General features: G+C 48.7%; 2 protein-coding genes across 2 annotated transcripts in view; both read left to right on the top strand.

The window, feature by feature from the left end:
* LOC106590572 (myotubularin-related protein 6) overlaps positions 1-6,584 on the top strand; it is a 32,931-nt gene extending 26,347 nt beyond the window's left edge. The window contains exons 9-14 of the mRNA XM_014181681.2: positions 3,928-4,053; positions 4,448-4,591; positions 4,667-4,773; positions 4,861-4,995; positions 5,301-5,427; positions 6,012-6,584. Coding sequence (XP_014037156.2) covers positions 3,928-4,053; positions 4,448-4,591; positions 4,667-4,773; positions 4,861-4,995; positions 5,301-5,427; positions 6,012-6,326 — 954 coding nt within the window. The 3' untranslated portion in view covers positions 6,327-6,584. The remainder of the gene's footprint in view (positions 1-3,927; positions 4,054-4,447; positions 4,592-4,666; positions 4,774-4,860; positions 4,996-5,300; positions 5,428-6,011) is intronic.
* Positions 6,585-13,293: 6,709 nt separating this feature from the next.
* LOC106590585 (APC membrane recruitment protein 2-like) lies at positions 13,294-15,884 on the top strand. The gene has a single exon (XM_014181698.2). It carries the CDS (start codon positions 13,937-13,939, stop codon positions 15,875-15,877), a length of 1,941 nt encoding a protein of 646 aa, XP_014037173.2. The 5' UTR covers positions 13,294-13,936; the 3' UTR covers positions 15,878-15,884.
* The last annotated feature ends 489 nt before the right edge of the window (positions 15,885-16,373 follow it).

Here is a 16,373-nt window from a genome sequence, read left to right as displayed (position 1 = left end):
TAGTTAGTCCCATCCCCTTCTGTTCTACAGATCTAGTTAGTCCCATCCCCTTCTGTTCTACAGATCTAGTTAGTCCAATCCCCTTCTGCTCTACAGATCTAGTTAGTCCCATCCCCTTCTGTTCTACAGATCTAGTTAGTCCCATCCCCTTCTGTTCTACAGAGCTAGTTAGTCCCATCCCCTTCTGTTCTACAGATCTAGTTAGTCCCATCCCCTTCTGTTCTACAGATCTAGTTAGTCCCATCCCCTTCTGCTCTACAGAGCTAGTTAGTCCAATCCCCTTCTGCTCTACAGAGCTAGTTAGTCCCATCCCCTTCTGCTCTACAGAGCTAGTTAGTCCCATCCCCTTCTGTTCTACAGATCTAGTTAGTCCCATCCCCTTCTGTTCTACAGATCTAGTTAGTCCCATCCCCTTCTGTTCTACAGATCTAGTTAGTCCCATCCCCTTCTGTTCTACAGATCTAGTTAGTCCCATCCCCTTCTGTTCTACAGATCTAGTTAATCCCATCCCCTTCTGCTCTACAGATCTAGTTAGTCCCATCCCCTTCTGCTCTACAGATCTAGTTAGTCCCATCCCCTTCTGTTCTACAGATCTAGTTAGTCCCATCCCCTTCTGCTCTACAGATCTAGTTAGTCCCATCCCCTTCTGCTCTACAGATCTAGTTAGTCCCATCCCCTTCTGTTCTACAGATCTAGTTAGTCCCATCCCCTTCTGTTCTACAGATCTAGTTAGTCCCATCCCCTTCTGTTCTACAGAGCTAGTTAGTCCCATCCCCTTCTGCTCTACAGATCTAGTTAGTCCCATCCCCTTCTGTTCTACAGATCTAGTTAGTCCCATCCCCTTCTGTTCTACAGATCTAGTTAGTCCCATCCCCTTCTGTTCTACAGATCTAGTTAGTCCCATCCCCTTCTGCTCTACAGATCTAGTTAGTCCCATCCCCTTCTGCTCTACAGATCTAGTTAGTCCCATCCCCTTCTGCTCTACAGATCTAGTTAGTCCCATCCCCTTCTGTTCTACAGATCTAGTTAGTCCCATCCCCTTCTGTTCTACAGATCTAGTTAGTCCCATCCCCTTCTGCTCTACAGATCTAGTTAGTCCCATCCCCTTCTGTTCTACAGATCTAGTTAGTCCAATCCCCTTCTGTTCTACAGATCTAGTTAGTCCCATCCCCTTCTGCTCTACAGATCTAGTTAGTCCCATCCCCTTCTGCTCTACAGATCTAGTTAGTCCCATCCCCTTCTGCTCTACAGATCTAGTTAGTCCCATCCCCTTCTGCTCTACAGATCTAGTTAGTCCCATCCCCTTCTGTTCTACAGATCTAGTTAGTCCCATCCCCTTCTGCTCTACAGAGCTAGTTAGTCCCATCCCCTTCTGCTCTACAGAGCTAGTTAGTCCCATCCCCTTCTGCTCTACAGATCTAGTTAGTCCCATCCCCTTCTGTTCTACAGATCTAGTTAGTCCCATCCCCTTCTGCTCTACAGATCTAGTTAGTCCCATCCCCTTCTGCTCTACAGAGCTAGTTAGTCCCATCCCCTTCTGTTCTACAGATCTAGTTAGTCCCATCCCCTTCTGTTCTACAGATCTAGTTAGTCCCATCCCCTTCTGCTCTACAGATCTAGTTAGTCCCATCCCCTTCTGTTCTACAGATCTAGTTAGTCCCATCCCCTTCTGCTCTACAGATCTAGTTAGTCCCATCCCCTTCTGCTCTACAGATCTAGTTAGTCCCATCCCCTTCTGTTCTACAGATCTAGTTAGTCCCATCCCCTTCTGTTCTACAGATCTAGTTAGTCCCATCCCCTTCTGCTCTACAGATCTAGTTAGTCCCATCCCCTTCTGTTCTACAGATCTAGTTAGTCCAATCCCCTTCTGTTCTACAGATCTAGTTAGTCCCATCCCCTTCTGCTCTACAGATCTAGTTAGTCCCATCCCCTTCTGCTCTACAGATCTAGTTAGTCCCATCCCCTTCTGCTCTACAGATCTAGTTAGTCCCATCCCCTTCTGCTCTACAGATCTAGTTAGTCCCATCCCCTTCTGTTCTACAGATCTAGTTAGTCCCATCCCCTTCTGCTCTACAGAGCTAGTTAGTCCCATCCCCTTCTGCTCTACAGAGCTAGTTAGTCCCATCCCCTTCTGCTCTACAGATCTAGTTAGTCCCATCCCCTTCTGTTCTACAGATCTAGTTAGTCCCATCCCCTTCTGCTCTACAGATCTAGTTAGTCCCATCCCCTTCTGCTCTACAGAGCTAGTTAGTCCCATCCCCTTCTGTTCTACAGATCTAGTTAGTCCCATCCCCTTCTGTTCTACAGATCTAGTTAGTCCCATCCCCTTCTGCTCTACAGATCTAGTTAGTCCCATCCCCTTCTGTTCTACAGATCTAGTTAGTCCCATCCCCTTCTGCTCTACAGATCTAGTTAGTCCCATCCCCTTCTGTTCTACAGATCTAGTTAGTCCCATCCCCTTCTGCTCTACAGATCTAGTTAGTCCCATCCCCTTCTGTTCTACAGATCTAGTTAGTCCCATCCCCTTCTGCTCTACAGATCTAGTTAGTCCCATCCCCTTCTGCTCTACAGATCTAGTTAGTCCCATCCCCTTCTGCTCTACAGATCTAGTTAGTCCCATCCCCTTCTGCTCTACAGATCTAGTTAGTCCCATCCCCTTCTGCTCTACAGATCTAGTTAGTCCCATCCCCTTCTGTTCTACAGATCTAGTTAGTCCCATCCCCTTCTGCTCTACAGAGCTAGTTAGTCCCATCCCCTTCTGTTCTACAGATCTAGTTAGTCCCATCCCCTTCTGCTCTACAGATCTAGTTAGTCCCATCCCCTTCTGTTCTACAGATCTAGTTAGTCCCATCCCCTTCTGTTCTACAGAGCTAGTTAGTCCCATCCCCTTCTGCTCTACAGATCTAGTTAGTCCCATCCCCTTCTGCTCTACAGATCTAGTTAGTCCCATCCCCTTCTGCTCTACAGATCTAGTTAGTCCCATCCCCTTCTGCTCTACAGATCTAGTTAGTCCCATCCCCTTCTGTTCTACAGATCTAGTTAGTCCCATCCCCTTCTGCTCTACAGATCTAGTTAGTCCCATCCCCTTCTGCTCTACAGATCTAGTTAGTCCCATCCCCTTCTGCTCTACAGATCTAGTTAGTCCCATCCCCTTCTGCTCTACAGATCTAGTTAGTCCCATCCCCTTCTGTTCTACAGATCTAGTTAGTCCCATCCCCTTCTGCTCTACAGATCTAGTTAGTCCCACTGATGTTGGGATGTCTTCACTGGACTGCATCCACCATCTGTTACATGTTTTGATAATGACAATGATTAACCTTTCACTCTCTCACAATTCAATTCAAAGGGCTTTATTGGCATGGGAAACATATGTTAACATTGCCAAAGCAAGTGAAGTAGATAATAAACAATAAAAAATGAACAGTAAACATTACCCTCACAAAAGTTACAAAGGAATAGACATTTCAAATGTAATTTTATATATATATATATATATATATCACCTTTATTTAACCAGGTAGGCCAGTTGAGAACAAGTTCTCATTTACAACTGCGACCTGGCCAAGATAAAGCAAAGCAGTTTGACACATACAACAACACAGAGTTACACATGGAATAAACACACATACAGTCAATAATACAGTAGAAAAAAATCTATGTACAGTGTGTGCAAATGAGGTAAGGCAATAAATAGGCCATAGTGGCGAAGTAATTACAATTTAGCATTTAAACACACAACTTCCATATTATGTCTATATACAGTGTTGTAATGATGTGCAAATAGTTAAAGACAAAAGGGAAAATAAATAAACATAAATATGGGTTGTAGTTATAATGGTGTTTGTTCTTCACTGGTTGCCCTTTTCTTGTGGTAACAGGTCACAAATCTCTGTTTTCCTCCTCTTCTCTCCCCTCCTCCCTCCATAGGCAGTGACAGTAGAAGGAGCCAGTGTGTTGGTCCACTGTTCAGATGGCTGGGATCGGACAGCCCAGGTCTGCTCTCTGGGAGCTCTGCTCATGGACCCCTACTACCGCACCATCAAAGGCTTCATGGTAGGTCTGTGTACTACCGCACCATCAAAGGCTTCATGGTAGGTCTGTGTACTACCGCACCATCAAAGGCTTCGTGGTAGGTCTGTGTACTACCGCACCATCAAAGGCTTCATGGTAGGTCTGTGTACTACCGCACCATCAAAGGCTTCATGGTAGGTCTGTGTACTACCGCACCATCAAAGGCTTCATGGTAGGTCTGTGTACTACCGCACCATCAAAGGCTTCATGGTAGGTCTGTGTACTACCGCACCATCAAAGGCTTCGTGGTAGGTCTGTGTACTACCGCACCATCAAAGGCTTCGTGCTAGGACACAACACAACTTCCCTATGCCTGTAGAGATGGGTAAAAGGAATGTCATGCCATTAGAAACTCTGTTCTCTCTCTGTGGTTCAGGTCCTCATAGAGAAAGACTGGATCTCATTTGGACACAAGTTTGCAGACAGATGTGATCAGTTGGATGGTGACCCCAAGGAGGTGTCCCCCGTCTTCACACAGTTCCTGGAGTGTGTGTGGCAGCTCACGGAACAGTTCCCCCAGGTAGGTGTGTGTGCCAGAATACTCACCACATAGCAGCCATGAGTGATGATGGTGATGATGCCTACTCTTCCTCAGGCGTTTGAGTTCAATGAGTGGCTGCTGCTGCAGATCCATGAACATGTTCACTCCTGTCAGTACGGAAACTTCCTGGCCAACAACCAGAGACAGAGAGAAGAGCTGCAGTGAGTAACATACACACGCACTCACTCCTTTACACACAAACACATACACACACAGTATACTTACTAAACTCTATCTTCTCCCACCAGACTCAAAGACAGGACTCACTCTCTGTGGGCGTTTCTGTTGAGTGAGGGGCAGAACTACCTAAACCCCGCCTACTGCCCCACCTACGCAGAGACACACCCCGTCCTAGAACCCTCCACCCTGCCCTGCCACCTCAAGTAAGATCTAGTTGTTTACCTCATCTCGCTCTCTCTCCTTATATCTCTCTTTCAATCTCATCCACTCTACCCTAAGCATTAGTCCTCTTTTCTCTGTCCTTCCCTCAGCTTTGTTACTCCTCTCCATCGCTCTCTTTCTCCTCCGCTCTCTTTCTCCTCCGCTCTCTTTCTCCTCCGCTCTCTTTCTCCTCCGCTCTCTTTCTCCTCCGCTCTCTCGCTCTCTTTCTCCTCCGCTCTCTCGCTCTCTTTCTCCTCCTCTCATCAACCCTGCCCTAATTTCTCTCTCTCTCATTCCCCCCCGTCAGGTTCTGGAGGAATATGTACCACCAGTTTGATCGTTCCATGCACCCCCGTCAGTCTGTCCTGAAAAACGTTCTCACCCTGAAAGAGAGCAACCGCCAACTGGAAGACACAATAAAGAAACTGGAGGCTGTGAGTACACTCCTTGTTCTCACTCTCTCTCACCCTCTCTATAGCTCTCTCTCTCACCCTCTCTATAGCTCTCTCTCTCACCCTCTCTATAGCTCTCTCTCTCACCCTCTCTATAGCTCTCTCTCTCACCCTCTCTATAGCTCTCTCTCTCACCCTCTCTATAGCTCTCTCTCTCACCCTCTATATCTCTCTCTCTCACCCTCTCTATAGCTCTCTCTCTCACCCTCTCTATAGCTCTCTCTCACCCTCTCTATAGCTCTCTCTCACCCTCTCTATAGCTCTCTCTCTCACCCTCTATAGCTCTCTCTCTCACCCTCTCTATAGCTCTCTCTCTCACCCTCTCTATAGCTCTCTCTCTCACCCTCTCTATATCTCTCTCTCTCACCCTCTATAGCTCTCTCTCTCACCCTCTCTATATCTCTCTCTCTCACCCTCTCTATATCACTCTCTCTCACCCTCTCTATAGCTCTCTCTCTCACCCTCTCTATAGCTCTCTCTCTCACCCTCTCTATATCTCTCTCTCTCACCCTCTATAGCTCTCTCTCGTGACCTAATTTAACCCGGTCTCCTCTCTCTCCCTCCAGAGACTACAGAAGCATGGCATCAGCCCCCCCACCCCAGACCCCCAGGCCCCCCCTAAAGATCAACGCACCCTCCCTCTCCACACACGGCCCCACTCCCTCATCCTGGGAGCCCCCCTCAGACATAAGGAGGCGCAGCATCAGGAGGAGGTAGGAGAGGAGGCAAAGGAATGCTGCAGTGACACAGAGCGGACAGTAGAGGGAAGCAGCGGTTCAGAGCGCAAGGAGAGCTACGGAGACCTGCAGGGGACATACGGAGCTAAGGTGGAGCCCGCTGTGGTCAGCCTGGAGTTTGGAGTGGCCCGCATGACATGCTGAGGCATTGTGGGATACTGGAGGAGGGGAGATTGGACTGGAATGGGGGGAGAGATGGGGGGGAGACTGAGCGATGCGGTGACTGAAAGATGTGTGACTGTGTGTTGGTGTGTGTCGTGTTCAGCCATATTCCTATGAGGATGTACTGTATGCCTGTAATGTACGTCTCTGTGGAAAGAGACATTATGGCATTTACTGCACTTAGAAAGGCTGTTTTATGAATGTTGAAAATCTCTAAAGAGAATAAATGAAAAGATGAAACCGTTTGTTCTATGTATTATTCAAGTCAGTAACTAAAGCACTGTAGGACCCCTTCCAGACTTCACTGTGCTCTGATCTCTTGATGTTTAAACCATCAGATCCTAGCCGAGTTGTTGTGAACATCCCATATTTAATGTTCTCAATATTGAGATCCTCCCAATGGGACCACAGCCAGGTACAGATTTTAGTCCTAAAACTGTTCCATCCTCTGTCAAAGCCAGATCAACTTTGAATAACCCTGTTTTAACATGATTCCACTTTAATCTGAATGATGATGGATGCTGAATGTCGGCGTTGCTGCATCATGTCCAAGTCCAACAGTCAGCCATGGACATGGCATAGATGAGATCATCCCACTGGTTCTCTTGCATTGATCGGATAATCCAATTGGTTACCTCTGTCTGACTGGATGAGGTCATGACCCCATTTTGAAGTCATTGCCATGGTAACTCGGGGTCATGGAACACTAGAGGGGTCACATGGGGACAGCAGGAGAGCAAGGAGGCTGTGTGTGTGAGCTGATTTGACAGGCTCTTTCTATATACTATCAGAGTTATTAACCAATCAATCCCAGATTCTAAGAGGAGAGACACATCGGCCTTCAAGATGTTTCAGACAGTTCTAGACAGTTTTCAGACCATGTTAAATCAGTGAAAACAGCCATCGTTCCCTGACATTACATTTACATTACATTTAAGTCATTTAGCAGACGCTCTTATCCAGAGCGACTTACAAAATGGTGCATTCACCTTATGATATCCAGTGGAACAACCACTTTACAATAGTGCATCTAAATATTTTAAGGGGGGGGGTTAGAAGGATTACTTTATCCTATCCTAGGTATTCCTTAAAGAGGTGGGGTTTCAGGTGTCTCCGGAAGGTGGTGATTGACTCCGCTGTCCTGGCGTCGTGAGGGAGCTTGTTCCACCATTGGGGTGCCAGAGCAGCGAACAGTTTGGACTGGGCTGAGCGGGAACTGTGCTTCCTCAGAGGTAGGGGGGCCAGCAGGCCAGTGGTGGATGAACGCAGTGCCCTTGTTTGGGTGTAGGGCCTGATCAGAGCCTGAAGGTATGGAGGTGCCGTTCCCTTCACAGCTCCGTAGGCAATCACCATGGTCTTGTAGCGGATGCGAGCTTCAACTGGAAGCCAGTGGAGAGAGCGGAGGAGCGGGGTGACGTGAGAGAACTTGGGAAGGTTGAACACCAGACGGGCTGCGGCGTTCTGGATGAGTTGTAGGGGTTTAATGGCACAGGCAGGGAGCCCAGCCAACAGCGAGTTGCAGTAATCCAGACGGGAGATGACAAGTGCCTGGATTAGGACCTGCGCCGCTTCCTGTGTGAGGCAGGGTCGTACTCTGCGAATGTTGTAGAGCATGAACCTACAGGATCGGGTCACCGCCTTGATGTTAGTGGACATCCAGCAGGTGGTCACTATAACACACTGCGGTGACAGCAGTCAATGAGACAGTCTCCTGTTGCTTTTAGCCCTGTCATCATGGTGGATCTGACATCTAAACAGACTACTGTCACTATAGGACTAGGTTAACCGACTACTGTCACTATAGGACTAGGTTAACAGACTACTGTCACTATAGGACTAGGTTAACAGACTACTGTCACTATAGGACTAGGTTAACAGATCCCTACTGTCACTATAGGACTAGGTTAACAGACTACTGTCACTATAGGACTAGGTTAACAGACTACTGTCACTATAGGACTAGGTTAACCGACTACTGTCACTATAGGACTAGGTTAACAGACTACTGTCACTATAGGACTAGGTTAACAGATCCCTGACTACTGTCACTATAGGACTAGGTTAACAGATCCCTGACTACTGTCACTATAGGACTAGGTTAACAGACTACTGACTACTGTCACTATAGGACTAGGTTAACAGACTACTGTCACTATAGGACTAGGTTAACAGACTACTGTCACTATAGGACTAGGTTAACAGACTACTGTCACTATAGGACTAGGTTAACAGACTACTGTCACTATAGGACTAGGTTAACAGACTACTGTCACTATAGGACTAGCTTAACAGACTACTGTCACTATAGGACTAGGTTAACAGATCCCTGACTACTGTCACTATAGGACTAGGTTAACAGACTACTGTCACTATAGGACTAGGTTAACAGACTGACTACTGTCACTATAGGACTAGGTTAACAGACTACTGTCACTATAGGACTAGGTTAACAGACTACTGTCACTATAGGACTAGGTTAACAGACTACTGTCACTATAGGACTAGGTTAACAGACTACTGTCACTATAGGACTAGGTTAACAGACTACTGTCACTATAGGACTAGGCCCTCCTTGATTTTCCTTGGGTCCCCGGCTTAAGTGGATTCTCACTACAGTGTAGTATAGTCATACTATGGCCCGTGCCGAGAGAACAGGACATTGCTGTCCCCCAGCGATGTAGAGTGTGTGTGAGTCTACTTGCTCCTAAACTCTCCATGAATATGCTCGGCCTGAGCAGTGATCTCTTTTCACCAGTTCTCTACGAACCTCAATGAAGACACTCAGCAGCTATTTTCTGCTACCAGCTCTCACAATCTCATGTCAGAATTAGACGTTCGTCCATGTTAATCAAATGTCAATTTTCGAAGATGTTCCAAACTGTCAATTTTCAGTGTTTTAACTTTAGGCGTTAACTCTGAATGGTTAAGGTTTGAGATGGGATTTGTTTTTTTTCTCTTGTAAAAACAACTTTCTATTGCTGGATTCAAACTTGCAACCTTTTGACTCAGAGGCGAATGCTTACGCCCATCTCTGTTCACAACAACCTAGCCAAACCAAAACATTCTTGAAAGTAACAGCTCTCACTGTGGCCCCCTATTGGCCGGTTTCCACTACATCTCCCAACGTCCTCCGACATGGATGGGCATCGGAAACTGACTTGTATCACCGGTGACCTGGCTGGTTTTATTCCTAGCCTGGCTAGCTGATTGTCTCTGCTTTCAATAACACATTGTTGGCTTCTGAAGATGGCTACTCTGTAGTTGTGTGTCAGCTTTCTGTAAAGACCAGCTAAAGCCCTGTGGCCTGAGACAAAGAACTCCTTGTTCTATAAGAGCTCTGGAGGTCATTGTTACTACACAGACACACACATTCTGTATTTGCACTCTCACTCCATCAATAGTGTCTGGTGAAGGGTTGGACTGCATAGACAAGACCCCTACCCCCCCCTTCCCCCACACACTTCTCCCTCTCTTTCTGCGTGGTGAACTGGGCCTCCTTAATCCATTTTGTACCGTTGCACTTTACCTTCCATTAAACATTAACAGGTATTTTAGACTACATGGTTCCCCTACCGTTTCCCAGAGCGCTCCAACATTCTGCCATGTTCTATACCCCAGCCGGCCATGACACTACAGAGGTACGCACACATACACTAGTCCTAGTCTTGGTCAGAGAGGCAGCCAAGAACCTGATGGTAACTCTTGATAGATTTCCAGAGTTATTCTGTGGAGATGGGAGAACCTTCCAGAAGGACAACCATCTCTGCAGCATTCCACCAATCAGGCCTTTATGGTCTAGTGGCCAGACAGACGCCACTCCTCAGTAAAAGGCACATGACAGCCCGCTTGAAGTTTGCCAAAAGGCACCCATGAGAAACAAGATTCTCTGGTCTGACGAAACCAAGATTGAACTCTTTGGCCTGAATGCCAACTGTCACATCTGGAGGAAACATGGCACCATCCCTATGGTGAAGCATGGTGGTGGCAGCATCAAGCTGTGGGTATGTTTTTCAGCGGGAGGGACTTGAAGACTAGTCAGGATTGAGGGAAAGATGAACGGCGCAAAGTACAGAGAGATCCTTGATGAAAACCTGCTCCAGAGCGCTCAGGACCTCAGACTGGGGCGAAGGTTCTCCTTCCAACAGGACAACAACCCTAAGCACAACGCAGGAGTGGCTTCGGGACAAGTCTCTGAATGTCCTTGAGTGGCCCAGCCAGAGCCCGGACTTGAATCCAATCGAACATCTCTGGAGAGACCTGAAAAAAATCATTGCAGAGACATTCCCCTTCCAACCTGACAGAGCTTGAGAGGATCTGCAGAGAAGAATGGGAGAAACTCCCCAAATACAGGTGTGCCAAGCTTGTAGCGTCATAACCAAGAAAACTTGAGGCTGGAATCGCTGCCAAAGGTGCTCCAACAAAGTACTGAGTAAAGGGTCTGAATACTTATGTAAATGTGATGTTCCTGTTTTTGTTTTTAATAAATTTGAAAACTTCTAGAACAGTTTTTTTCTTTCTCATAATGGGGTATGATGTGTAGATTGAGGTAAAATACATTTTAGAACAAGGCTGTAACAAAATGTGGAATAAGTCAAGGGGTTTGAATACTTTCCGGATGCACTGTATGTGTGTGTACTTATTATGTCAGAGTGTGGGGAGAGTCTCTGCCAGTTCATAAGATGTAAAGCTGCTCTCTATTCATTACAGGAACTACATAATCCTGGGGGAGTACACACAGGTTTAGTGTAATCCTGCCCCAGACACACTGGGGAGACAGTCCTCTTGGAGCCCCTACTCCCCCACAATCCTCATTACAGGACACCTGGGGCTACAAAGGGGTGACCAGTGTCTTTTCTGTCTGCATGCACATGTGTGTGTGTGTTCTTAATTCTGCATTAGAAGAAGGGTTGTACTTAGTGTATAGTGCACCTTTCAGAGCGGAGGACGTGACCTGTTAAATCCCTCAAATCTGTCCTTGGACAGATGTCTGTCTAATAAGGTTTTGGGGCGGCAGGTAGCCTAGTGGTTATGTCCTCCAGGCAGACAGACAACTTGACCTGGTAACATGGCCTCCAGGCAGGCAGACAACTTGACCTGGTAACATGGCCTCCAGGCAGGCAGACAACTTGACCTGGTGACATGGCATCCAGGCAGGCAGACAACTTGACCTGGTGACATGGCATCCAGGCAGGCAGACAACTTGACCTGGTAACATGGCCTCCAGGCAGGCAGACAACGTGACCTGGTAATTTGGCCTCCAGGCACCCAGACAACTTGACCTGGTAACATGGCATCCAGGCAGGCAGACAACTTGACCTGGTAACATGGCCTCCAGGCAGGCAGACGACTTGACCTGGTAACATGGCCTCCAGGCAGGCAGACAACGTGACCTGGTAATTTGGCCTCCAGGCACCCAGACAACGTGACCTGGTAATTTGGCCTCCAGGCACCCAGACAACTTGACCTGGTAACATGGCATCCAGGCAGGCAGACAACTTGACCTGGTAACATGGCCTCCAGGCAGGCAGACAACGTGACCTGGTAATTTGGCCTCCAGGCAGGCAGACAACTTGACCTGGTAACATGGCCTCCAGGCAGGCAGACAACGTGACCTGGTAATTTGGCCTCCAGGCACCCAGACAACTTGACCTGGTAACATGGCATCCAGGCAGGCAGACAACTTGACCTGGTAACATGGCCTCCAGGCAGGCAGACGACTTGACCTGGTAACATGGCCTCCAGGCAGGCAGACAACTTGACCTGGTAACATGGCCTCCAGGCAGGCAGACGACTTGACCTGGTAACATGGCCTCCAGGCAGGCAGACAACTTGACCTGGTAACATGGCCTCCAGGCAGGCAGACAACTTGACCTGGTAACATGGCCTCCAGGCAGGCAGACAACTTGACCTGGTAACATGGCCTCCAGGCAGGCAGACAACTTGACCTGGTAACATGGCCTCCAGGCAGGCAGACAACTTGACCTGGTAACATGGCCTCCAGGCAGGCAGACAACTTGACCTGGTAACATGGCCTCCAGGCAGGCAGACAACTTGACCTGGTAACATGGCCTCCAGGCAGGCAGACAACTTGACCTGGTAACATGGCCTCCAGGCAGGCAGACAACGTGACCTGGTAACATGGCCTCCATGCAGACCTAGGTGAGCTCTGTCTATCAGAGTTGGTTGGGAAAGAGCATAAGTTCTTTCTCAATGCTTCACTATGCGGAAGCCCTCGTGTGTGTGTGTGAGAGTGTGTGAATGCAGACATTGTTTGATAGCAATGAGGTGGAAAAGGGGTATTGTGCCTCAAAGCTAGGAAAGAAGAGAGGAGATGATGGAGGAGGGAAGAGAGAGGTGCTGAAAGTAGGTCAGGTGCTTAGGGAAAGGGGGATACCTAGTCAGTTGTACAACTGAATGCATTCAACTGAAATGTGTCTTCCGTATTTAACCCAACCCCTCTGAATCAGAGAGGTGCGCGGGGGCTGCCTTAATCGACATCCACGTCTTCGGCGCCCGGGGAGATTGGGAGGATTGGAGGAATAGAAAAATATTACCCACAGAGCTCATCTAGATGACTTAGAATCTGTGGAAGAAACACTTTTGTTGAGTGACAGCACGAAACAGAATCTGTGGAAGAAACACTTTTGTTGAGAGTGACAGCACGAAGCAGAATGTGTGGAAGAAACAGACATTTGTTGAGAGAGAGAGGATTGGGTAATATGCTATGCACAGAGACATGTCTGCAGTCTTGTGTGTGTGTGTTAAGAACATTAGCAATGCTGAAATATTTCTCTAAATCTACTTCATCCTCTAGATACCGCTGATCAGCAGATCTGCTCAAATCCTACTTCTCTCTCTCACACACACACACACACACACACACACACACACACACACACACACACACACACACAGAAAAAAACGACACAACTGAATCTTCTCATCTAAGTGGGATTTGAGAGGCTTAGTTTTGTTTACTTAAAGTTTTTAAATCTAAATACACACACACACACACACACACACACACACACACATTATCGTGTAAGTTCTGTATCAGTCACACGTTCATAAGCAAAAACAAGCTAATTTGTTTCATACTATTGAAAACTCTCACAAAAACCTACACACAACCACAAACACACAACCACATACAGCAGTGCAGCACAAGACAGTCACTCTCTCTCTGTCTCACGGTGATGGGAGTATTAAATCTGGGGCGTGAACATACATAGATAAATAAATAAAGGAGAGAAAAGAAGAGAGGGATCCATAGTGCTGGTGGGATGGGGAGGGAGGAGTATATTGAGGGTGGAGAGCGAGGAGGGGAAGAGAGAGAGAGAGGCATGGGCAAGCCGCCAACGCTGACGAAAGCTGCTTAGCGCAACCAGTTGCCATGGATACAGTCAGGGGCAGCACCTTGTGTGTGTGAGAAAAAAGAGAGAGAGAGAGGGAGGGAAAACCAACAGGCAAGCGTCAGACAGAACCAGTGAGGAAGCGAGAGAACACCAAGCTGCAGGACAGAGAGAGAGTGAGAGAGACAGAGGGAGACAGCCAGAGTAAAAGAGTGATAGAGTGATAGTGATAGCTAGAAGATGGAGGTTCAGTCAGAATGCGTTGAGCCTCCTCCACCTCCATGCGATCCCCAGCCGCCAGGGAAGATCAACAAAGCAGCCTTCAAGCTGTTCGGAAAACGACGCTCCGGAATGGCCGGATTCTTCTCTTTCAGGAACAAAGGGGTCAACAGGAACGGGAATTCTGTGAATGTGAATTCTGTGGGGGCGACTAACGAGCTCGTCAGGAGTAAAACGCATGACGGACTAACGAGCTTGGAACCAGACGGACAGAGAGGGGAGGAGTCCGGAATATCAGAGGCGGGACAGGTGAAGTCTCTCAGCAAATCACTGAGCTTCTTTTCGCTGCTCAGACGAGGAAGTGTGAGAGCCAATGAGAATACAGGGTTTGGGAGAAGGGGGAGGGGTTTAAAAGGCTTCTTCAGTAGTATGAAATGGCGACGGAAGGAGAACGTGACGGAGGGAGAGGGGGAGGTAGCGGAGGTGAGAGAGAGGGAAGTGATTCTAACAGAACTAGTGAAAGACATCACTCTGACCCTCGAACCCCAGCCCCGCCCACCCCAGGAGGATCATGGTAGCTCAGAGGCTGAGCAAAACACAGAATCGGCAGGAACCTCTCCTTCCAACAACGCCACGACACCACTCACGCAATCAATCGCCTTGACGACAAACCTGTCAGAATCCCTCTATACGCCATCCCCCTCCCCTCTCCGCACCGTCCTCCACTCAAAACCCAAAACGTCAATTTCCTCTGTAACGGCCATCCCCCCTCTGGATCAGTGTGACCCCCCATCCGAACCCTCAGTGGACCGGCTCTGTTCAGTCCTCTTCACTGACGTCACTTCACTCAAGAGCTTCGATTCACTGACGGGGTGCGGTGACATCATCGCAGATGCAGAAGAGGAGGGGGCAGGAAATGGGGGAGGAGGAGGAAGTGCTACTAGCAGTAGCACTAGTAGTGGGGAAGGAGGAGGAGGAGGAGTACGAAGCTCCGTTAATACCGATGTCACCCCTTCCACCCCTACCTCCACCTCCACTACAGCCTCTGCCCCTGCCCCCCTCCCTGCCAGGGCACGGCTGATGCCCTCTCACTCTGCCCCAACTCAGCAGCCCTCTGGCAGCGGCGTGGTGGCCTACATGGGGGGTGGGGAGGAGATGGCCAGCCCTGACGGGGTGGACGACGCAGACATGCAGGGGCTCTGGCACATGCTCCCCTCTGGGGGAGAAAACTCCCCCACCTTCCTCCGATCCAACTCTCACCTGGCTCCCCCGAGGGGTACAGAGCGGAAACTCACCCAGGTCAAGTCTCTGGGACTCAGCAAGATCCCTGTAGTGGGGGGAGGAAGGGTGACTAAACTCCCCACTCACGCCGCTTGCCAAACCTCCTCGCCCAATAAGAAGGAGACTAAGGAGGAAGTCCTGCCCCAACAGGATGTCCCGGCTCTTAGGGATGAGGGCTACTGGGATACGCCCTCTGCAACCCCCACGGCAACGCCAGACAACGGCTTCCTGCGGAACCAGAGGCTTGGCCTATTGTGTGACAGCTGCTCTGGCGATGCGCTCTACGACCTCTACAACGAGGAATTGGAAAGATCTGATGACGAGGAAGAGGAAGAAGATCTGATGAGTACTCCTTCCACCTCCGCATGTGAGTACAAACTCAGCCCTCTGGCCCGGACTACTCCTCCTTTCTCCTCCTCCTCTTCCTCTTTCCACTCGATGAAGGGAAGCACTAGCCTTCCACGCGAGTCCAAAATCCCTCTTAGTGTCAGACAGACCACACCCCCTCACTCTGCGAGCCAATCAGCTCTTTCCTCTGTCCACGCAACCGCTCCTCCCTCTGACACACCCACCCATGCCCCTCCCCCAGCCCGGACCAGAATCCCTGTCTCCAAGGTGCCAGTCCGTCGCCCTGGGAACAAAGCCGGCAACGCTACACAAGGGCCAGCCCCCAGGAAGTAGCTTTGGACCAGGCAGCCATGAACTTTGGTGTCTTTGGACGAAACCTGTGTACACCATCACTGGTCTTATGTGTAAGACATTGCTGGACTGGTGGGTTGTGGAAGGCATCAGACAATGATAGACACTGGAAATAAAGTGAGAAGAGCAACTCTCCCATTGGATCCTAGTGGGTCACAAGAAAACTAAATAAACTTTGGGTGGCAAAAAAAGTTTGACATATTGTAACCACTGAACATAAGTGCTCAACATCACTGGACGTGTGTGTTCAACATCACTGGACGTGTGTGTACAACATCACTGGACATGTGTGTACAACATCACTGGACGTGTGTGTACAACATCACCGGACGTGTGTGTTCAACATCACCGGACGTGTGTGTACAACATCACCGAACGTGTGTGTTCAACATCACCGGACATGTGTGTACAACATCACTGGATGTGTGTGTTCAATATCACTGGATGTGTGTGTTCAATATCACTGGATGTGTGTGTT

The sequence above is a fragment of the Salmo salar genome, chromosome ssa29 (assembly GCF_905237065.1).
Source record: "Salmo salar chromosome ssa29, Ssal_v3.1, whole genome shotgun sequence".
Lineage (NCBI taxonomy): Eukaryota > Metazoa > Chordata > Actinopteri > Salmoniformes > Salmonidae > Salmo > Salmo salar.
Note: the sequence above shows the minus strand (reverse complement) of the source record. Positions and strands in the feature narration are given on the sequence as shown.

Bases quoted from the DNA above. Each gene is read 5' to 3' on its own strand.
- LOC106590585 (XM_014181698.2), top strand. From the start codon at position 13,937: ATGGAGGTTCAGTCAGAATGCGTTGAGCCTCCTCCACCTCCATGCGAT.